This window comes from Pecten maximus, chromosome 11 (genome assembly GCF_902652985.1).
Source record: "Pecten maximus chromosome 11, xPecMax1.1, whole genome shotgun sequence".
Classification (NCBI taxonomy): domain Eukaryota; kingdom Metazoa; phylum Mollusca; class Bivalvia; order Pectinida; family Pectinidae; genus Pecten; species Pecten maximus.
This window is the reverse complement of record NC_047025.1, coordinates 31,701,990-31,725,479: the sequence shown is the minus strand read 5'-3', so window position 1 is coordinate 31,725,479 and position 23,490 is coordinate 31,701,990. Positions and strand designations below refer to the sequence as shown.

The window sequence follows — 23,490 nt, the reverse complement described above, 5'->3', positions numbered from 1 at the left end:
ATGATGGTTAGTGAACTATTGATGAGTGTTACACATGATGGTTAGTGAACTATTGGTGAGTGTTATACATGATGGTTAGTGAACTATTGGTGAGTATTACACATGATGGTTAGTGAACTATTGGTGAGTATTACACATGATGGTTAGTGAACTATTGGTGAGTATTACACATGATGGTTAGTGAACTATTGATGAGTGTTACACATGATGGTTAGTGAACTATTGGTGAGTGTTATACATGATGGTTAGTGAACTATTGGTGAGTATTACACATGATGGTTAGTGAACTATTGATGAGTGTTACACATGATGGTTAGTGAACTATTGGTGAGTGTTATACATGATGGTTAGTGAACTATTGGTGAGTGTTATACATGATAGTTAGTGAACTATTGGTGAATGTTACACATGATGGTTAGTGAACTATTGGTGAGTATTACACATGATGGTTAGTGAACTATTGGTGAGTATTACACATGATGGTTAGTGAACTATTGATGAGTGTTACACATGATGGTTAGTGAACTATTGGTGAGTGTTATACATGATGGTTAGTGAACTATTGGTGAGTATTACACATGATGGTTAGTGAACTATTGGTGAATGTTACACATGATGGTTAGTGAACTATTGGTGAGTGTTACACATGATGGTTAGTGAACTATTGGTGAGTAATACACATGATGGTTAGTGAACTATTGGTGAGTAATACACATGATGGTTAGTGAACTATTGGTGAGTATTACACATGATGGTTAGTGAACTATTGGTGAGTGTTACACATGATAGTTAATGAACTATTGATGGGTATTACACATGATGGTTAGTGAACTATTGGTGAATGTTACACATGATGGTTAGTGAACTATTGATGAGTGTTACACATGATGGGTAATGAACTATTGGTGAGTGTTACACATGATGGTTAGTGAACTATTGGTGAGTGTTATCCATGATGGTTAGTGAACTATTGGTGAGTGTTACACATGATGGTTAGTGAACTATTGGTGAGTAATACACATGATGGTTAGTGAACTATTGGTGAGTGTTACACATGATGGTTAGTGAACTATTGGTGAGTATTACACATGATAGTTAGTGAACTATTGGTGAGTATTACACATGATGGGTAATGAACTATTGATGAGTGTTATCCATGATGGTTAGTGAACTATTGGTGAGTGATTCACATGATGGTTAGTGAACTATTGGTGAGTATTACACATGATAGTTAGTGAACTATTGGTGAGTATTACACATGATAGTTAGTGAACTATTGGTGAGTGTTACACATGATGGTTAGTGAACTATTGGTGAATGTTACACATGATGGGTAATGAACTATTGGTGAGTGTTACACATGATGGTTAGTGAACTATTGGTGAGTGTTACACATGATGGTTAGTGAACTATTGGTGAGTATTACACATGATAGTTAGTGAACTATTGGTGAGTATTACACATGATAGTTAGTGAACTATTGGTGAGTGTTACACATGATGGTTAGTGAACTATTGGTGAATGTTACACATGATGGGTAATGAACTATTGGTGAGTGTTACACATGATGGTTAGTGAACTATTGGTGAGTGTTACACATGATGGTTAGTGAACTATTGGTGAGTGTTATACAAGATGGTTAGTGAACTATTGGTGAGTGTTATACATGATGGTTAGTGAACTATTGGTGAGTGTTACACATGATGGTTAGTGAACTATTGGTGAGTATTACACATGATGGTTAATGAACCATTGGTGAGTGTTACACATGATGGTTAGTGAACTATTGATGGGTATTACACATGATGGTTAGTGAACTATTGGTGAGTATTACACATGATGGTTAGTGAACTATTGGTGAGTGTTACACTTAACTGTATTAAGCAGGAGTTGATGATGCAGGAACAATTTGTGAACTAAGGTTTCTTAATACACTTAAGCAGGAGTTGATGAACTTCTTAGATTTCAGTCTAATGTATTATACTTTTTAGGTAATCTGAAATGGTCAAATTGACCTACAGCCATCATGCTTCGTCCATTCACTATTCCTCCTTGATTTAAGTCAAAGTGGATTTCAACCAAATTTGGTCTGAAACATCATTATAGGAGGGCAATCATAGTTTATATAAATTGAGCTACTTTGACCTCTGGGGACAATGGATAGTCTCAAATGCAAATTAGTTGTTTCAACCAAATGTAATGAAACATATCACTGAAAAAAGGGCAATAACTACTGCAATAAGGAAGGGTCATTTTACCCCAAGGGACAAAGAGGAAGGGCCTCAAAACAGTTTATCAGCTCAAAGTCTGTTTTATATGATTTTAGTGACTATACTGACAAGAAGTTTTCCACTGCTGGCCAAAACTGCTATCATTGAAAACAGATTCTTCATATTCTTGACTTTACTGAAAATGGTGTGAATATAAAAGTTACCATTCTTCCTGCTGTAAGTCTTTGTAGTCTGATGACCATTTAGGCCCAATAGGCCTCTTGTCAATAGTGTTTATGTGTACTTGAATAACAGTAAGCAATACACAGTTTACTTTAAAGTTTAATTAATGGGTCTGAATGAGTCATTACTGTAGTGAAGCACATTAAAACTTCTTCAGAAAATATGGCTCACAAAATAGAAGTAATTTACTCTTAACTCATGATGACTTTAAATGTATTAAACGGCAAATAGAAATTATTGAATACATGTATGTGTTTTTGTTTGTAGGGAGAGGCATTCCCAGAAGTAACAAAGGATCCAGAAGAGGTAAAGTCTTCACTCACAGAATGCTTGTTATTGTTGTGCAGTTTATGTTTAAGATCCTCTTTATATTAGTGCTCAATCCCTTTAAATCTTCTTTAAACTTTGTTTATAAGTCACTTTAAATACTGAATTTATCCTGTAATAAGTCCAGGGAGCCAATACATATTGCAAGGTCAAGGGGTAGGAACCTTACAGGACGATGAAATATCATTATATAGCAATAAGTATGGATGGCCTTACAGGACATTACAGGAAATTGAAATAAGATCTGATAGCAATAAGTGTGGATGGCCTTACAGGATTACAGGAAAATGAAATAAGATCCGATAGCAATAGGTATGGATGGGCTTACAGGATTATAGGAAAATGAAATAACATTTGATAGCAATAGGTATGGATGGGCTTACAGGATTACAGGAAAATGAAATAACATTTGATAGCAATAGGTATGGATGGGCTTACAGGATTACAGGAAAACGAAATAACATTTGATAGCAATAGGTATGGATGGGCTTACAGGATTACAGGAAAATGAAATAACATTTGATAGCAATAGGTATGGATGGGCTTACAGGATTATAGGAAAACGAAATAACATTTGATAGCAATATAAGTATGGATAGGCTTACAGGACATTACAAATATAAGTATGGATAGGCTTACAGGACATTACAGGAAAATGAAATAACATTTGATAGCAATATAAGTATGGATAGGCTTACAGGACATTACAGGAAAATGAAATAACATTTGATAGCAATATAAGTATGGATAGGCTTACAGGACATTACAGGAAAATGAAATAACATTTGATAGCAATATAAGTATGGATAGGCTTACAGGACATTACAGGACTACAGGAAAAAAGAAATTACAAAAAATAGATGATATCTACTCCAATGTCACCTTAACAGTGATCAAATTTTTAGAATAATAAAACTTAATTTGTATTTCCAGTTAAAAAATATCATTAATGAGGAGGAGCAGCAGTTCCTGAAGACCTTGTCTCGTGGGCGTCGCCTTTTAGAGAGAACTATAGGCAAACTTGGTGATACAACAACTTTGCCAGGTATGTTGTCGTTACTTAATTTTTATCAGAAGGAAAACAGAAAATCCATGCAGGTTAAAGGTTTGATAGAAAGATAGTAAATAATGTTGAGTAAATCCTCTAGACTCCTGACCTTCGGTATCCACAGTAATATTTTGATGTTTTGTGGAGGTTGAGTAAATCCTCTAGACTCCTGACCTATGGTATCCACAGTAATATTTTGATGTTTTGTGGAGGTTGAGTAAATCCTCTAGACTCCTGACCTATGGTATCCACAGTAATATTTTGATGTTTTGTGGAGGTTGAGTAAATCCTCTAGACTCCTGACCTATGGTATCCACAGTAATATTTTGATGTTTTGTGGAGGTTGAGTAAATCCTCTAGACTCCTGACTATGGTATCCACAGTAATATTTTGATGTTTTGTGGAGGTTGAGTAAATCCTCTAGACTCCTGACCTTCGGTATCCACAGTAATATTTTGATGTTTTGTGGAGGTTGAGTAAATCCTCTAGACTCCTGACCTATGGTATCCACAGTAATATTTTGATGTTTTGTGGAGGTTGAGTAAATCCTCTAGACTCCTGACCTTCGGTATCCACAGTAATATTTTGATGTTTTGTGGAGGTTGAGTAAATCCTCTAGACTCCTGACTTATGGTATCCACAGTAATATTTTGATGTTTTGTGGAGGTTGAGTAAATCCTCTAGACTCCTGACTATGGTATCCACAGTAATATTTTGATGTTTTGTGGAGGTTGAGTAAATCCTCTAGACTCCTGACCTATGGTATCCACAGTAATATTTTGATGTTTTATGGAGGCTATTTCAAATAATGTCAGAGAGGGTAGCAGGGAGAATCTTGCTCAATGTTCTTGATGGATTCTTCTATCCCTGCAATATCTTGTGTTGAAATATTTCTTATGAATCCTTTTAATAGTAACTCTCTGTCTATAATGACTGCTTCTAAAGGTGACAGACAATTGTACTGATATGACTCTGGATAACAATCACATTTAGGCACAACATGGGGGGGGGGGGGGGGGGGGGGGGGGGGGGTCTATATCAAAGTAACATTATGTCTGTTAAACATGATGAAATTAAAATTGTCCTTTTGGAACTTATTACAAAAAATACCTTAGCAAAAATGACAGCAGATTACTGTTCAATTTCAGGGAAGACTACTCTAAGAAACTATAAAATAACGAGTAGTAGGTAGCACAGGAGAGTTTCTATCAGGGGAGACTACTTTATCAAACTATAAGATATTTATCATGTTGTATAGGTAACACAGGTGATTTCCTTTCTGTACAATACCTAATGTGTGATGATGTGATTGGTAACCATGGAGATTGCTTATCCAACTGTGAAATACATCAATATATTAACTTAGCAATACAAGATATTTATAAATTTGAATATCGTATTACAGGGGCGGTTGCTTGGCGACTGTACGATACCTATGGATTCCCAGTGGATCTGACTCAGTTGATGGCAGAGGAGAAAGGGCTACTTGTTGATATGCCTGCTTTTAAAGAGTGCAAGAAGACAGCTCAGGTTTGTGTTATATTTAACTGTTTAAATAATAGGAAGTGTTTAGTATCATTTTACATGACTTTCCTGTGTCATAAGAAGAAAAAAATGAAAATGCAAACACTAAAGCATATTAATTGCTTGTGAAATAGGTTCTTCATCCACCTTCTTTTTATCTTTTCTGTTTTCAGTATTTGTCTGTTCATCATTCAGTCCTGTCTGAATAGGGGATTATAATGAAACTGGTGTGCTTTATCACCTTTAATAGTATGCAAGTAATCATTTCAGATGAAAATCAGTTATAGGATAAATTCCATAAATCGGTACCTTACTCTGATTGACATATGGATATGATGCGATGTATTATGTATATTTTTGATGTGGTTTGTCCTATAGTTGAAGTCTCAGGGATCAAGTGGTACAGTTGACGACCAGATAAATCTGGACATACACGCCATCAGTGATCTGCAGAAGAGGGGTCTGTCACCGACTGATGATTCACCAAAGTACAACTACACTGCAAATGTTGAAGGAACATATAGTAGGTGACGACTCTGTATCAAATGTGGAATATTGTTAAAGTTCACTCCTTGCCAAAACTGAAAACATGGAATTCAAACTTTATTGACTTGTTTTAAAGCTTGTTGTAGTTTATATACCTGTAATGATAATAATCAGGATTAAATCAGGACAATTGTCTCAATGTACAAATATTTCCTGGTTTCTATTCAGACAGTAAAACTATTTTCTTTCAGAATTTGAATCTACAACTAGTAAAGTGTTAGCTCTCCGACACAGCAAACAATTCGTAGATGAAATAACATCAGGCAGAGAATGTGGTGTTCTCCTGGACAAGACATGCTTCTATGCTGAACAGGGTGGACAGATATATGACCAAGGCTTCCTGGTCAAAGAGAATGAAGAGGTAGGGCTAGTTAAGCCATATGTACTGTAAACATACATATTTTAGTGGTTATCTTATTTTAGCCCTGTTTGCACTGGAAGCATTCCTCTTAATTACGATTGTGCTAATAACACAATCTATACGCTATTTCTATGTCAAATAATATTGGGTGTACTCATTCATAATTGCTCTAATCTTTTAAAATTTAGAAATGCACTAGACTTTGAGTGTGCCTAAAGTAGGAATTTGTTTTAGATTCAGTCCTCTTCTCCAGTCCTTCTTCCTTATTTGCAAACAAAAGAGAATTTGACACAAGATCAGATTTCAGTTCTTTAAGCTTGGGAAAAAATAGATATACACTTTGTATGAAAAATATAGGTAATGCTCCCTTCCCAACAAACTACCAACGTACAAAATCTTAATTTTGTTTATAATTCATAATCCTTAAATTACTATGGGTATGTTAAAAGTATTTATCAGATTTTTGACCAAAATATTTAGAAAAAGCATGAGTATGTGCTATGTAATACCAATTTACTCTTAAGAAGAAACGAGATAGTATTCTGATTGAGAATATTGATGGGTTCTCCAGAAAAATGAGAATATGGCATAAAGTGGGGAAACTTGATTTGGGTCATGAATGGAGGATTGCAAAAAAAGATATGACAGCTGATTTGCTTTTGAAATTGGATGCATTGAATAAAGATACATGCTGAATGTTCCTTTCTTTTATATTACTGAAGTTTTTGTCATATGTCGATTGATCTCCTTATCTATCCTTGCTACACCAACTGTTCAATTTTGTTTGTTCTTCTAAATCTCCTCCAGGATACCGAATTTCAAGTACGGAATGTCCAGGTACGAGGAGGTTACATACTTCATATAGGTGTGATTGAGGGGACACTCAGGGTCGGAGACACCGTCCAACTCTCCATTGATGAGGTATATACTCTATATGTTAACATTGTATATTATGACATTGATATAACTTAAATATTCTATACACAAATGAACCCGGCTATTATAATTCATCTATCATATCTATAATAATTATTCTTTGTCCATTTAAACATGTTGAATGTCTACTTCATTGTTTGTTGTTAAATTACATTTTCCCTAGAACTGTTAATACAATATCCTGTGTGTTACTGTGCATGTTTTATAACTTCAGTTTCCTTTCAAGAACACATATTTCTATGTTTCTGACCTAAATGTTTTCTTAAATGCTCCAATTACAGAGTCACAGAATGGCTGTGATGAAAAATCATACTGGTACTCACATGTTGAACTTTGCCCTCCGAGCAGTGTTGAAGGCTGCTGACCAAAAAGGATCCTTGGTAGCCCCTGATAGGCTACGGTTTGATTTCACAGCCAAGGTAAGTTACACAGAAAAGTTTAGATGACAGAAAGGAAGTTAGGACATTCTCAAATACAAATATATCATTACTGGCCCCTGTGTCATGAAGGTTCTTTAATAAAAGAAATTCCTTAAATTGTCATTCTCCATTTGAAAGTAAATGATGTGTTCCTCTGTGAAATTTTAAGTTAGGTTTTCCTGAGACCAGTTAATGCTCAGGTGTATCACAAAACAGTTTTGTACATAATTATTTAAACTTTGGATGGCAAAGTTCCACTATGAATATTTACATAAAAGGATTGAAATTAACTTAATTGTTTTAAAACAACAAATGGTTTGTATATTTTAAAAGTGATCATTGACTGTTTTTACAGAAAGCTATGACACCAGACCAGGTAAAAGAAGCTGAGGAAATCGTTAACGTGATGGCAGGAAAAAATGAAGAAGTTTATGCCAAGGAGACTAGTTTACCTGTGGCAAAGTCAATACAAGGCCTAAGAGCTGTGTTTGATGAGGTAGGTATCCATTGAGAGCAGTCAGTGTGTATTTCAGGAGATAGGTGCTCATTGAGGTATTCATGCTGTATTCCTTCATTATGTGTATGTTAAGGGAAGCCCATGAAGACTTTCCAGTTGTACATCATGGGATAGGTGTCTATTTAGGGACTCTAGTTTCACAAGTGGATTGACACTGATTCCATAATATAGAAATAGAGGATCTTACACTCGTTGCTGTGTCATATGGAATTTATTAACAAGTAATTAATTAAATTGATATGCCATCAGTCATTAGGCGATCGAGTGGACTATCAAATTATGGAACAAGTTTTATAAATTTCATATGACATAGCCATGAGTGTAAGATTCTATTTATCACATAATTACTATTTATGAGAATATCAGCAAAAAACTTTAAATTGTTCCTGTATAAGGCATGTGAAATCAGGCTCGGAAGGGACATTGCTATTAATGCAATCATGTGACGTCACATATTTATCATGATGTCACAATAGTGTTATTACACATGTGTCTTACGATATTTATGACATGGCTGTATGACATGGCAGAATAGGCCAATTATGTGATAAATGCAATTTATAATGATTTAAAAGTGAAAAATAGTGAAAACTATCATGGTACCTGTATATTTTGGAATTATTATTATGAATATTTCTGCTATGTAGGTTGAGTTATTCTTTGTTGACAGACATACCCAGATCCTGTACGAGTATTATCTATAGGAGTACCTGTAGAGGACCTAGTTAGTGACCCCATGGGACCTGCTGCCTCAGTTACCTCAGTGGAGTTCTGTGGAGGAACGTAAGTAACATACCTATAACACAGTATAACTGCATGCAAAGTTAAATGCTTTTTTTCTTTGAAACAAATTACAATCTTATAAGATTTTTCATCATTATGAAAACAAAATGTTCATCTAGTTGGTGATTATGGCCAATCTGGTTGGAGCAGAGTTGATTGTGTATGCAATAATGTTGGAACTATTAACCTATTGATCTCTTACATTTTCTGTCTGGCTTTGACAAAGGTCTGAAATCCTCCATATTAAAATCAACAAACTGATTGGACTGCATTTTTCTAGATTTTGATGATTGAAGAAAATCTGTATATACCTATTGATCGAAGTTAGAAAATTGTCGATGATGTTTATCATGTTCCTGGTATATTGCTGCATTGGTCATGTGATTTACTGACGTATTATTACTTTTCAGTCATTTACGTAGAGCAGGCCATGTTGGAAAGTTTGTCATAGTAACAGAAGAGGCCATTGCTAAAGGAAGCAGAAGGATCATCGCTGTAACAGGAGCTGAAGCCACCAGGGTAAGGTTCTACAGGTTAAAGGTTACAGGTCAAAGATCAAACTGTTAAGGATCATCATCTCAGCTCTGAAATTTTCTCATTTCTTATTAAAAGCATACAAAATTCTCCTCAGAAAATTGTCTTCATATCTTAACCTTTGGTATGAATTGTATGAATACCGACTGTTGACACTTATTTAATCTTTAGAAATAATTTCTGAAATTGAGTTGACATGTAGAAGTCTCCAAAACAAAGAAGACAAGATATACACTAAAATTCTTTAAATATCAAATTAAATATCTACTGATAAAATGTTTGGTAGTTGGGTGCATTTCCTTTGTTAGTTCTATGTTTTTGTTAACCCTCTGTTGTTTGTTTGTGACCACTGTTCTTTTAACCACTATTTCAAGGAGTGACCTCTGTTCTTTGTGTATGACCTCTATGTTGAATGTTCGACCCTATATGTTTAAGTGATCTGTGTTTGTGTGTGTGACCTTTATGTTCTGTGTGACCCCTATGTTCTGTGTGACCTCCATATTCTGTGTGACATCTATGATCTGTCTGACCTTTAATTTCTGTGACCTCAATGTTCTGTGTGACCTATATGTTTTGTGTGACCTCAGTGTTGAATGTTTGACCCTATAATGTTCTAAGTGACCTGTGTATCGTGTGTGTGACCTCAATGTTCTGTGTGACCTCTATGTTCTGTGTGACCTCTATGATCTATACGACCTTTGTATTTTTTTTGAAATGCAGGCTCTACACAGGACAGATCTACTAGACAAGAATGTGAAGAACCTCACTGAGAAGTTTGACACATGTCTGAAGACCAAGGAGCTGTCTGAGAAGGAGCTCATTAAGATGATTGTACAGATGGATGATGTAAGCATTGGTTGACCTTGTGATATAAGATGTCAATAATTCTGGGGGTATCTGTACATCACTGTATTGGTTTAGAACACTGTCTGTATTCACTTTTCCACCCATTTAGTGCCTTATTTAACTGAATCTCAAAGGTGGTATTATAAATATGCATACAAATACACCATTCCAATCAAAATGGTTATTATTGATCAGGTAAGTACTATGTATGATAATTGTTTTTCGTATATACGTATAGGGGGAATTTTTTAAAGAGTGTTGGACAGAGGGCGTAGTAAATTGTGAGAATTTGTATTTGATGTATTTTGTATTTACACACTGTTCATCAAGTAAAAATATGTTTCAATGAACACCTGAATGTAGGTTTACACAATTTTTTTTTAATTTAAGTGCCTGGAGTTTACAGATGTACGGACAAAATGTGATCTGTTTAATTCATAGCTGTTGGTGCCTTTGGATAATAGATCTACTTTATAATTCATGAAACATTAAGGTCACAATTTCATGAGGGTTTAAATATTGAATATACATGTATTCATTGTTTCAATGTAAATTTAATCAATCGCTGAAAGGAAATAGAATATTCTGTTAATAGATTTTAGATGGTTTAAATTCATTCGCAGGAAATCACCAAATCTGTGATACCATACTGGCAGCGGGATCGCCTTAGAACTGAGGTCAAACAACTGAAGGGCAAACTGGACGACCTTGACAAAGCAAGGAAGGCAGCCATTACTGCTGAGGTACATACATATGACAGTTTATATTATTGATACCAACACTATAATAAATATCTTACATATGTGAACCAAGTGTAAAACATCTGAAGATTAAATATGAAAGCACTTATGCTTTAATTTACTAATTCGAATGTTTCAGATTTTACTAGCTTTCTGTAAACATATGGGAATAATATATAGATACTATAGAAAAACTCTCAAAGACAGAAATTACATAAAACATTATTTTTACAATATAATTTATAGATGGGAAATTCACAAATTCATAACTGTGATTTTGATACACCTGGTATAATACATTTATATATATTTTTTTCATTTTGCAAAAACTATTGTGTAGTTAACTTGTTGATATACAGTAGTATTTATCTGTGGTAGGTTGTGGAACAAACCAAAAAGATGATAGAGGCCAACCCAAACCAGCCATTTATTGTACATGAGTTTAAGGCTGGTTCAAATGCCAAGGTGAGTATTCCTGAAATAATTGCCAAGTATTGTTCAAACATTAGCATCAAAATCTCTAGTAATGCCCCACTGGCTACAGATGCATCCGTCCGATACTTTGTCGTTGGTCATGTCGTGTAAAAATTGTGTCTGATGCCACTCTATATGCAGAGTTATGGCCCTTTGTTTTATTTTACTTCACTTTATAATTACAGAACAATGACGGCTCACTATTTTATATAAAATACCTGTTGACCATCTGTTGATATTAAACTGCCATTGTAATAGCAATGATACAAAACTTAATATGAACTTACATAATTGATATTTTCCAGATTTTACATACATATCTCTTGGGATCAATGACACAATATAGAGATCCTGTGTTCTATTTTACAGACTTTTATCCATCTGTTCACATATTGTCCACATTTTAACTGTGCCTTTTTTGACATAAATACATCAATAAAATATGTTTCTAGTTATTAAACTTTCTCCTTCTGTCCACAGTCACTAGATGCTGCCATGAAACAGTACAAGACGTCAAGCCCTGAAACATCTGCCATGTTTTTCTCAGTCGATAAAGAAGCTGGCAAGATTTTGTGTATGAGCTGTGTTCCTAAGGTGAGTTCAAAATATTAACCAGGTGATAGATTAATTTTTCTTCTGACTTGGATCTAAATACAGCTAAGAAAAGTGAAATTTAAGATCATTTATTAATTTGATCATTTAATAATTTCATTCCCCTGAGGGAAATTTTCATCAAATATTTTATTTTTAGCTCACCTGGCCCGAAGGGCCGGTGAGCTTATGCCATGGTGCAGCGTCCGTCGTCCGGCGTCCGTCGTCCGTCAACTTTTTCTTTAAATTGCTACTAGTCCTAAAGTATTGAATGGATTTTCACAAAATTTGGTCAGGAACATCCTTGGGGGAAGGGGAACAGAGTTTGTATAAATTTTTACTCTGAACCCCCAGGGGCCTGAGGGGCGGGGCCAAATAGGGGAAATAGGGTTACTCCTTTAAATCGCTACTAGTCATAAAGTTATGAATGAATTTGAACCAAATTTGGTCAGGAACATCCTTGGCAGAAGGGGAACAGAATTTGGATAAATTTTTACTCTGAACCCCCAAGGGCCTGAGGGGCGGGGCCAAATAGGGGAAATAGGGTTACTCCTTTAAATCGCTACTAGTCATAAAGTTATGAATGAATTTGAACCAAATTTGGTCAGTAACATCCTTGGCAGAAAGGGAACAGAGTTTGTATAAATTTTTACTCTGAACCCCCATGGGCCTGAGGGACGGGGCCAAATAGGGGAAATAGGGTTACTCCTTTAAATCGCTACTAGTCATAAAGTTATGAATGAATTTGAACCAAATTTGGTCAGGAACATCCTTGGCAGAAAGGGAACAGAGTTTGTATAAATTTTTACTCTGAACCCCCAGGGGCCTGAGGGGCGGGGCCAAATAGGGGAAATAGGGTTACTCCTTTAAATCGCTACTAGTCATAAAGTTATGAATGAATTTGAACCAAATTTGGTCAGGAACATCCTTGGCAGAAGATGAACAGAGTTTGTATAAATTTTTACTCTGAACCCCCAGGGACCTGAGGGGCGGGGCCAAATAGGGGAAATAGGGTTACTCCTTTAAATCGCTACTAGTCATAAAGTTATGAATGAATTTGAACCAAATTTGGTCAGGAACATCCTTGGGGGAAGAGGAACAAAGTTTGTGTAAATCTTTATTCTCAACCCCCAGGGGCCTGAGGGACGGGGCCAAATAGGGGAAATAGGGTTACTCCTTTAAATCGCGACTAGTCCTAAAGTATTGAATAGGTTTTCACCAAATTTGGTCAGGAACATCCTTGAGGGGAGGGGGAACAGAGTTTATATGAATTTTTACTCTGTACCCCTAGGGGCCTAAGGGGCAGGGCCAAGTAGGGGAAATAGAGATTAGTCTTTTAATTGCTACTAGTCATAAAGTTTTAAATGGATTTTAACCAAATATGGTCAAGAATATTCATTGGAGAAGGGGAACCGAGTTGGTATGATTTTTTACTCTGAATCCCCAGGGGACTGGGGAGTGGGGTCTGATAGGGAAAATAGGGGTTAATCCTTTAAATCGCTATTAATTATTAAGTTACGAATGGATTTGAACCAAATTTGGTCTGGAATATCCTTAAGGGAAAGGGAAAAGAGAGTTTATATAAATATTGACTCTGACCCCCAAGGGGCCTGAAGGGAGGGGCCAAATAGGGGAAATAGAGATTTGAGTTTTAAATGGATTTGAACCCAATTTGGTCAGAAACATCCGTGGTGATGGGGGAACAGATTTTGCATAAATGGTTACTGTGACCCTCAATCCCATAACTATGTATATCATCGCTGGGCATTAAGAGATAAACACAATTCTTATGTAAAAATAGGCCAAAGGGGTTTTCCCCACCCTAAGGGACTTAGTTTCTTTAAACACCATTATGGTGTAAAAATAATCCATATGGTCTTTCAGAGAGTACATTTTTGTATATGTATTGACAAATTGAACATGTACATTATTTTGACATTTGGTCAAATCCAACTAGGTGAGCGATACAGGCCCCATGGGCCTCTTGTTTTATATCATTTTTGCTTGCTGAACAACTGATTGATAAGCATATTCACCAAATCCATGTCATGGCATTGCAATGAATTTCTGAATGGCACAGCCAATGGAAAATCAAAGGGTCAAAGGCCCTGAGAAACATCAGGATCTGAGGTCATAAAATAAGGAATTTAAAATTGGATTTTATAGTTAGACAGCTACATTTGTATCAGATGAAATGTCTTAATCTGGTTATTCCTATTCTATATCTATTCAAGAAAACATGTATAACATATTTATCTGCTGAAAACTTTCCAAGAGCTGAGAATAGTTCTTTCCCTGACCTTTTTCTTTAATGTTTGTGGAAGATTATTGATATACTTCTGAATCAGTAAAGCTGCTTGTAAACTTTAAAAAAAATCAACTAAAGGACAAATAGGTCTATTAACGGTTACACGTACAACATGCTGAGATAAAATCCAAGATGTACACAGCCTAATTTTTTTTAAATGAAACTGCGAACGGTCCCTGGTTTAGTTACATTACACATAGCCGCCATTTGGGCCAATAAGTGATGATCACGTGATTAGTCACGTGACAGCTGAAGTGATCCCGTAGAATGTTTGGCTGCAAAGCTATTTATAGAATTGTAAACATTTGACTACGTAAACGCGATTGGTTTTAGGCTTATATGAAATGTTCTTGCATATGAACTTAGGATGAACATATGAGTTTAAGACATGTGGATAGTTTCTCTGTGGACGCATTTCCACGACGATCAAACTGAATTTTTTTTACTTTCATTTTCAAGGCAAGATTAAGACAGAACTACGTAATCCTACGCCAACGAAATTGCATATACTGATGAAGAAAGTGTTTATATTTAAAATCTATAATAGTGTAGAACACCAAACATTCATTTTTAATTTTAAATAATTGCAGTAAACACGGAAACCATCAGTTAAATTGTGTCAATAATTGCTGTTAAAATAGGAACTATATTAGGCTGTGGATGTATATCATTTGTATTACAGAAAAGAGAAGTTGTTAGCCGGAAACGAAAGTGTGACTAACAACATTTACCCACCACGACTAAAACGGCAGGTGCCAAAGGCATCCTGATGTTAAAAAAGGGAATTACTCTAGTGCCATTTGCAAAAATATTATACGATTGAATTCACTGATTAACAGACCGATTGTGTGATAAACTTTAATAAAGACTATACTGCAAGAATACAACAATAAATAAACAATGTCCATTAAACAGTATAATTTCTACAGATAACTTGTTTTTCAGGTGTCCGTGTCAAAGGGACTTAATGCCAAGGACTGGGTGAATGAGGTTGTACCGGTTATACAGGGGAAATGTGGGGGTAAGGATCTGGCTGCACAGGCAACAGGCTCAAACACAGACGGCCTTCAGGAGGCACTGGATATTGCAACCAAGTTCGCCCAGATGAAGCTTACATAAACTGAATCAGCACTTTTATTTATTGACCTTTTGACCTTGATAAAAGACCAATTTATATAACATTGTACAGGATGTTCAGTACATGTGATAAGTGCTTTGATATTTTGACCAATATGTACACTACTGGAGGTTATCAATACAATGTCATAAACCTAGTGCTAAAAACCTGATGCAGATAACTTGTGCAAAGAATGACTCATTCAGACATGTCTAGTTATAAGGTGGTTTTTGCACTGCATATAGCTAATTGCACAATCTTAGAAGTCACTTTAGTCACTCAGGCATAAAATGCCATTTGATTTTATTCTGTTTTTGATATTGCTCAAGGTAGCTTTGTATATGTACCAACTTGATAATAATATAGTCTGCTGTTATTATGTAGTTTAGCACTAGAATCTCATCACTTGTGGTTATCATAATGATACTGGATAAGACATTTACCAATGATGTGATCATTTCAACATGGTGCTGTCATAGGTCACTACCTTTTTTTCATACAAATATGGACACTATCTGTGACCAAATGTTGTCAATTAAACCGGTATACATTATACACAATGTACTAATTACAGGATGAAAGGCTTGTCTTTCCTTTCATACATTCCCCCCCAGATTTTGGTTGCAGTAATAAGGAGATAGGACAAAGTTTTGTAGCTCTACTTGAAGACCCAGCTTAGATTGAAGTTAAAATTGAGTCCTAACAGTTAAAATTTGATATAAAATATAATCTGTTACCTCGAATACTCTGGACTTTCATGACCCCAACTGTCTTCAAGATAACCTCAATGCTTATAATTAATTTCAGTTAATTGTCTTTTTCTAATTCAAAACATGTTTTATGTACAATTTTACGGGTTTTATTTGGGATTCATTTTCTCAAATCAGTACGCAACGTCAATTGTGAATTTTTCGACCAATCACATTTGAGTATTTACCATGAAAACAAAGAAAAATTAATTATTTCTCTTTGCATAGAGTAATGTCGAAAATAAGATTTGAAAATATTCAGATATACTGGATATAAACCCGATATTTGATGCACAGTAAGACCACTACAATTATAACTCCATTTTACAGGAGTGATATATAATTGTTGCCTACTCAAACCTATGTAATAGATATGGCAGGTATTGGGTTTAGAGAAATAACACTTGGGTTGTTTTGTAGTAGCTAACGTCTTATAATGTCTTTCCTCTAGAAATGTTGCTGTTGGAAATTATCTTGTTAGAAATGAAAATGGAATAAAGTATTAAATTCTTCCTAGTCGATAAGAGAAGGCAAAATTAACTTATAAATGTATGGATAAAACTCCTGGTGCATAAAAAAATTGAACTAAGTCTTAATTTTGTGTTTTATTTCAATAACATGATAATTTGTAAGATTAATAGGATTTGATATGTAATCCGATACCCCTGTCCTTCACTATAGAGGTTACGTTTGATTTTTCTATTCGTTCTGTTTTAATTAAAAGCTGGGATGGTACTAATGTGATATTGGTCCTCATGTTGGATTGGATGTTAAGGTAGAACTTTGGAGAACTCCATAAGTTAGACCTTGTATAACAGAAGGTATATACCAACATATTAATGTTAAAGAAAAAGTACCATGTGTGTGTGTGCTGGGTTTGTATCATGCCAACCCTAACTTAAATTCATCACCAGAAGTTAATTTTATTGACAGAGAAGGAAATAGGGAAATGCAAAGCTTCAAGATACACTAATTGAAGCCACACCATTGCCATATATTGGCCAGAAACTTTGTCTCTTAGTCCAAAATCTTGGTGCAATTCAGAATTATGTTCAATTTAAATGGCCAACTCATTAAATCTAATTATCAATGAATTCTTTGTCTTTGTTTTGCTTTATACAACACTATATGCCCCATACTTAACTGCTAAACACATGTCTAAATGTGTACCGATTTGTGTGCAAATGTAGCAATATATTGTTGCACTCTGTAGTACTGTTCAGTCAATTTACTACAAACATTTCCCAAAGTCCTAGATATATATTTGAAAGAGGAAGAAAGCATCTTTGGTTCTTTTGGCCCCATGGAATTCAGAAGAACAAGAGGAACGTATTCGGTACAAAGCTTGTCTCACATTGTATTGTTTGTCACTATACCTTTGATGAGTTCACCAACTGCAATCATATTGCAATATGCTAATAATGTGACAAATTGCAATATTTAAAGGTAAAATAGATCAGGTATAAATAAAGTTTTGAAATAGTATGCATTGAAATTATTATTATGAAATTATAAAGGGGCTTACTGATGCCATTCATCACTTGCTCCAAGAACTTAACAGCAGATTTGGCATAAAAAGTGAAAGTCCGAATTGTTTTAAAAACAGACATCTTCCCCAAAAAATTATGCATTACAACTTTGGATAGTAATAGTTAACCCCCAAAGCCACCCCTGAAACCAAATATTGAAACCCTAGAACAATTATCAAGGAGTTCACTGATGTATTTCAACACTTGCACCAAAAACTCAACATTTAGAAACCAATGCCGACACTGGTGACAACATAGCTCACCCTCTCTTTGAGAAGCGAGATAAAAAAAATGTCAAACCTTAAAGTTTACTGACTGTAACATGGAGAACAACATGCAGGATATTGATAAAGCAATACATGTCCCTTACTGGCCGCTGCTAAAAATAGTAACTAAGATACTTGGTATGTAGATAAGAAATGTGAATTATTTCTATTTTCCTATATTTGTTGCAAACACTCCTCATACACATGTATGCAAATGGCATTGACCAACATTTACTTTCTTGGTCAGTGGGGTCGAACATGTCAAAAACTTCATATAGCATTACCTGAGTAATGACTTGAGCTGGTAATAATAACACAAACAAAATGTATTGTTCAAAAAGTATATTTTGAATATACTTTAAAAAAAAAAACCCAGTGAACTACCTGGTATACAGATTTCTGCAGATGAGGCGACAGAAACACTGTCTATAAGTTGAACCACATCTACAGTCAGATATGATAACACTCTTCATATATTTCCTTCAAATGATTGACAAACAATCTACAGTCAGATGTGAGAACACTCTTCAAGTATTCCTTTGAATGTTTGTTGACCATTTTTATTCAGACACTTCTTTTTTCTTCAACAGATTTGTGACTTCGTTTTCCTTTAGGTTTGAAACTCAACATATTTTTTGTCTTAATTTCTCTGTCCTTCTTTTTTTGTCGTTTTTCCTCTGAAGTCTTTTGAATAAATTCCAGTTCCCCCATCATTTGCATCACATTTTTCTGTAAAATAAGAAAACGCAAAATAATCACACGTACCTTGCATATGGTTGCATCCTTTAAAGTTTGGTCATTACAATGTATACATCACTTTTCATGTTACACATTATATGGAAAATCACAAACTATACATAATGGCCGTTTGATTACATTGGAAAACTGTATAAGTTTCAAGGAACCTTTACACAACTTTTTAAATGTATCTCTCGCTCGCTCGCTATTAAATTTTTCCAGTCTCCTAATAAAAGTATTGGATGGAATCCAAATAAAACTAGCTATCATAACTTTCCACACCTTTCTAAAATGTTACAGTTATTGATTCTGTTTCTAGATGTAGCTTTGTACAGTCTACTACAACAAAAGTACCACAATAACCTATGTGACACTCTCCATATATCTTACACATACAAACTGCAAATAAGGTATGCTGTTTCCTAACTGAACCAGGAGTTACTGTATGTGGGTGGTGTGGGGTGTTATTAAATAGGAAGGGGACATTGTAGTAGACATCCATTACTGTATGTGGGTGGTGTGTGGTGTTATTAAATAGGAAGGAGACATTGTAGTAGACATCCATTACTGTATGTGGGTGGTGTGGGATGTTATTAAATAGAAAGGAGACATTGTAGTAGACATCCATTACTGTATGTGGGTGGTGTGGGGTGTTATTAAATAGGAAGGAGACATTGTAGTAGACATCCATTACTGTATGTGGGTGGTGTGGGGTGTTATTAAATAGGAAGGAGACATTGTAGTAGACATCCATTACTGTATGTGGGTGGTGTCAGTGTTATTAAATAGGTAGGGGACATTGTAGTAGACATCCATTACTGTATGTGGGTGGTGTGGGGTGTTATTAAATAGGAAGGAGACATTGTAGTAGACATCCATTACTGTATGTGGGTGGTGTGGGGTGTTATTAAATAGGTAGGGGACATTGTAGTAGACATCCATTACTGTATGTGGGTGGTGTGGGGTGTTATTAAATAGGAAGGAGACATTGTAGTAGACATCCATTACTGTATGTGGGTGGTGTGGGGTGTTATTAAATAGGAAGGAGGACATTGTAGTAGACATCCATTACTGTATGTGGGTGGTGTGGGGTGTTATTAAATAGGAAGGAGACATTGTAGTAGACATCCATTACTGTATGTGGGTGGTGTCAGTGTTATTAAATAGGAAGGAGACATTGTAGTAGACATCCATTACTGTATGTGGGTGGTGTGGGGTGTTATTAAATAGGAAGGAGACATTGTAGTAGACATCCATTACTGTATGTGGGTGGTGTGGGGTGTTATTAAATAGGAAGGAGACATTGTAGTAGACATCCATTACTATATGTGGGTGGTGTGGGGTGTTATTAAATAGGAAGGAGACATTGTAGTAGACATCCATTACTGTATGTGGGTGGTGTGGGGTGTTATTAAATAGGAAGGAGACATTGTAGTAGACATCCATTACTGTATGTGGGTGGTGTGGGGTGTTATTAAATAGGAAGGAGACATTGTAGTAGACATCCATTACTGTATGTGGGTGGTGTGGGGTGTTATTAAATAGGAAGGGGACATTGTAGTAGACATCCATTACTGTATGTGGGTGGTGTGGGGTGTTATTAAATAGGGAAGGAGACATTGTAGTAGACATCCATTACTGTATGTGGGTGGTGTGGGGTGTTATTAAATAGGAAGGAGACATTGTAGTAGACATCCATTACTGTATGTGGGTGGTGTGGGGTGTTATTAAATAGGAAGGAGACATTGTAGTAGACATCCATTACTGTATGTGGGTGGTGTGGGATGTTATTAAATAGGAAGGAGACATTGTAGTAGACATCCATTACTGTATGTGGGTGGTGTGGGGTGTTATTAAATAGGAAGGAGACATTGTAGTAGACATCCATTACTGTATGTGGGTGGTGGGATGTTATTAAATAGGAAGGAGACATTGTAGTAGACATCCATTACTGTATGTGGGTGGTGTGGGGTGTTATTAAATAGGAAGGAGACATTGTAGTAGACATCCATTACTGTATGTGGGATGTTATTAAATAGGAAGGAGACATTGTAGTAGACATCCATTACTGTATGTGGGTGGTGTGGGGTGTTATTAAATAGGAAGGAGACATTGTAGTAGACATCCATTACTGTATGTGGGTGGTGTGTGGTGTTATTAAATAGGAAGGAGACATTGTAGTAGACATCCATTACTGTATGTGGGTGGTGTGGGGTGTTATTAAATAGGAAGGAGACATTGTAGTAGACATCCATTACTGTATGTGGGTGGTGTGGGATGTTATTAAATAGGAAGGAGACATTGTAGTAGACATCCATTACTGTATGTGGGTGGTGTGGGATGTTATTAAATGGGAAGGGGACATTGTAGTAGACATCCATTACTGTATGTGGGTGGTGGGATGTTATTAAATAGGAAGGAGACATTGTAGTAGACATCCATTACTGTATGTGGGGTGTTATTAAATAGGAAGGAGACATTGTAGTAGACATCCATTACTGTATGTGGGTGGTGTGGGTGTTATTAAATAGGAAGGAGACATTGTAGTAGACATCCATTACTGTATGTGGGTGGTGTGGGGTGTTATTAAATAGGAAGGAGACATTGTAGTAGACATCCATTACTGTATGTGGGGTGTTATTAAATAGGAAGGAGACATTGTAGTAGACATCCATTACTGTATGTGGGTGGTGTGTGGGTGCTATGAAATAGGAAGGAGGAATTGTATTTAACATCAATAGTACACACCGCCATTTCTTTGTTCATCTCTCGTCTCCGTAATTGCCCTGTACTCAGTGGTGTTGGACGTCCATCTGTAAATGTTAACAATAACACTACAGTAGTAACAGTAGATCACAAATACCATTACAGTACTTATATTTTGTAACTTAGAAAAAATTGTCTGACAACATTAACATTGACTGCACTTTGAAATTTTAGATATGAACACTTTGATTTAAAACATTTATCTAAAAAGATGTAGTTTTTTTTATTTATAACTATGATTTGCATAGGGTACTTATAAATGAGGTCCTTCAGAATAGTGTAAATGGACTTTGTGATGATATGTGAATTTTTTTTTTTTGTCTAAAAGGCTAAATGGTAACAACCCAAACACAATGATGCGGTATATTGCTGGTTTGTGATATTTACCTAGATAGGTATAATCAGGCAAGTCTGTGAGGGGTCCATAGGTGGCGCCATCCATCGCTTTACCTTGTCTGTATAACAAAGAATGATAGAATACCAGTAACACTGAGAAACTACAGATAATTAACATCCATCTCATAACATGCTTTATAGTAATCAGGTGCGATGTTCAGCACTAGAGTAGCACAGCGTCTGATTAATTAAATTTAAATTACTGCCTCCCTAGGATTGCATCTAGGATCTATGGCCTATAATTACTAGTCTTATGCTTAACTGATTGATATAGATAGAAGATCTATCTAGCTGAGCGGTATATTGCAGCTAGTATTTACCAGGGTTACACTTTATTCATAAATACATGTTTGCTAATCCACAAAATAATATGTTAATGATCCCTGTTTTTCATACTATATTCAGCTTTTCTTTCCCCTCAAATCTAGATCTCTATTAAATGCTATAAACATAACAGGTAGCCTACTTAATTTGACACATTCAAATTTTAGTTCAAAAACAAATTAAAACAGATGAGTGCATTAATATTGATGAATAATTAGCACACCAAAAACGATTGCCATAGAAACCAATGTAGATAAACTACAAGAAGCACAATAATAATTTAGCAGATTCTTCCAGTGCGAAAAAAAAGCTAGATTAACATTATACCTCTGAAAAATGTGCATAATTCTAACACATTACTCTTGTGATCTTGAAAGTAAGTCAAGACCAAGTCGTATATATATGGGCACATACAAATTATTAACATTTCGGTTTCTATTTGATTACTGCTCTAGAATCTACTTACTTAATTCTCCATTCTCCACCAAATTTTGATTTCTTCCATTCTGCACAAAAATGTTTACATGTGACAGATGTTGAACTGAGATTTCTAGCTGCCTCACGAGGAATGATAAGATGATTCACTTTATTGAAACCTAAGAAGAGAAATACATGTCTCATTATTATGATTTACATGTCATGTAGTGAAGAACCACATTATCTGAGCAACACATGTACACAACATCATATCAGACATACCAACACATCACAAAATGGTCTAGGACCTAACCTCGTTATTTTCAGGTTTTACTCTCGCACGTTGTAAAAAAACAACTACTATTGAATATCCTAACCTTATGACAGTTATGTACCACTTGACGCTACGCACACCTCCAAAATATCGCTGTAATCATCAAAATTGATAGTGGCGATCTGTCATCACGATGGGCGCCTGCGGTATACTAAATGATAGCTGCGATAACGTAGCTTTGGACGACGGACGGACAATTTCTGACAGATGGTCGTCATCAGCGTGAATATTCGTTCTAACGTTAACTAAATGAGTGTGACCTGCGCTGCGAGCGTGAGCTCGAGGCCTAGCAGCCCGTATACGTTGGACCTAACCTCCACGTCACTCAAACGCAATCTTCTGGAATCACAACGACAGACATATAATAGGCTGCTTAAAATAATCCCTAAACTATGTGTAGATATAATATACTTACAATGCCTGAACATGGCCATCACGAGTAACCTC

At 35.6% G+C, this 23,490-nt stretch overlaps 2 protein-coding genes across 2 annotated transcripts in view; one reads left to right on the top strand and one right to left on the bottom strand.

Moving 5' to 3' along the window:
* LOC117338364 (alanine--tRNA ligase, cytoplasmic-like) overlaps positions 1-17,367 on the top strand; it is a 29,655-nt gene extending 12,288 nt beyond the window's left edge. The window contains exons 9-23 of the mRNA XM_033899693.1: positions 2,721-2,759; positions 3,714-3,825; positions 5,234-5,358; positions 5,731-5,875; positions 6,090-6,259; positions 7,067-7,180; positions 7,477-7,614; positions 7,970-8,110; positions 8,802-8,914; positions 9,325-9,433; positions 10,169-10,294; positions 10,918-11,037; positions 11,413-11,499; positions 11,989-12,102; positions 15,353-17,367. Of these exons, the coding sequence (XP_033755584.1) occupies positions 2,721-2,759; positions 3,714-3,825; positions 5,234-5,358; positions 5,731-5,875; positions 6,090-6,259; positions 7,067-7,180; positions 7,477-7,614; positions 7,970-8,110; positions 8,802-8,914; positions 9,325-9,433; positions 10,169-10,294; positions 10,918-11,037; positions 11,413-11,499; positions 11,989-12,102; positions 15,353-15,526 (1,827 nt within the window). The 3' untranslated portion in view covers positions 15,527-17,367. The remainder of the gene's footprint in view (positions 1-2,720; positions 2,760-3,713; positions 3,826-5,233; positions 5,359-5,730; positions 5,876-6,089; positions 6,260-7,066; positions 7,181-7,476; positions 7,615-7,969; positions 8,111-8,801; positions 8,915-9,324; positions 9,434-10,168; positions 10,295-10,917; positions 11,038-11,412; positions 11,500-11,988; positions 12,103-15,352) is intronic.
* A 1,028-nt stretch (positions 17,368-18,395) lies between these two features.
* Positions 18,396-23,490, bottom strand: LOC117338366 (39S ribosomal protein L52, mitochondrial-like; the record flags this gene model as incomplete). Its single annotated transcript, XM_033899695.1, is given in 5 exon segments — positions 18,396-18,797; positions 21,555-21,619; positions 21,960-22,027; positions 22,759-22,888; positions 23,459-23,490. Coding segments are annotated over 5 exon segments (447 nt in total). The 3' UTR covers positions 18,396-18,632.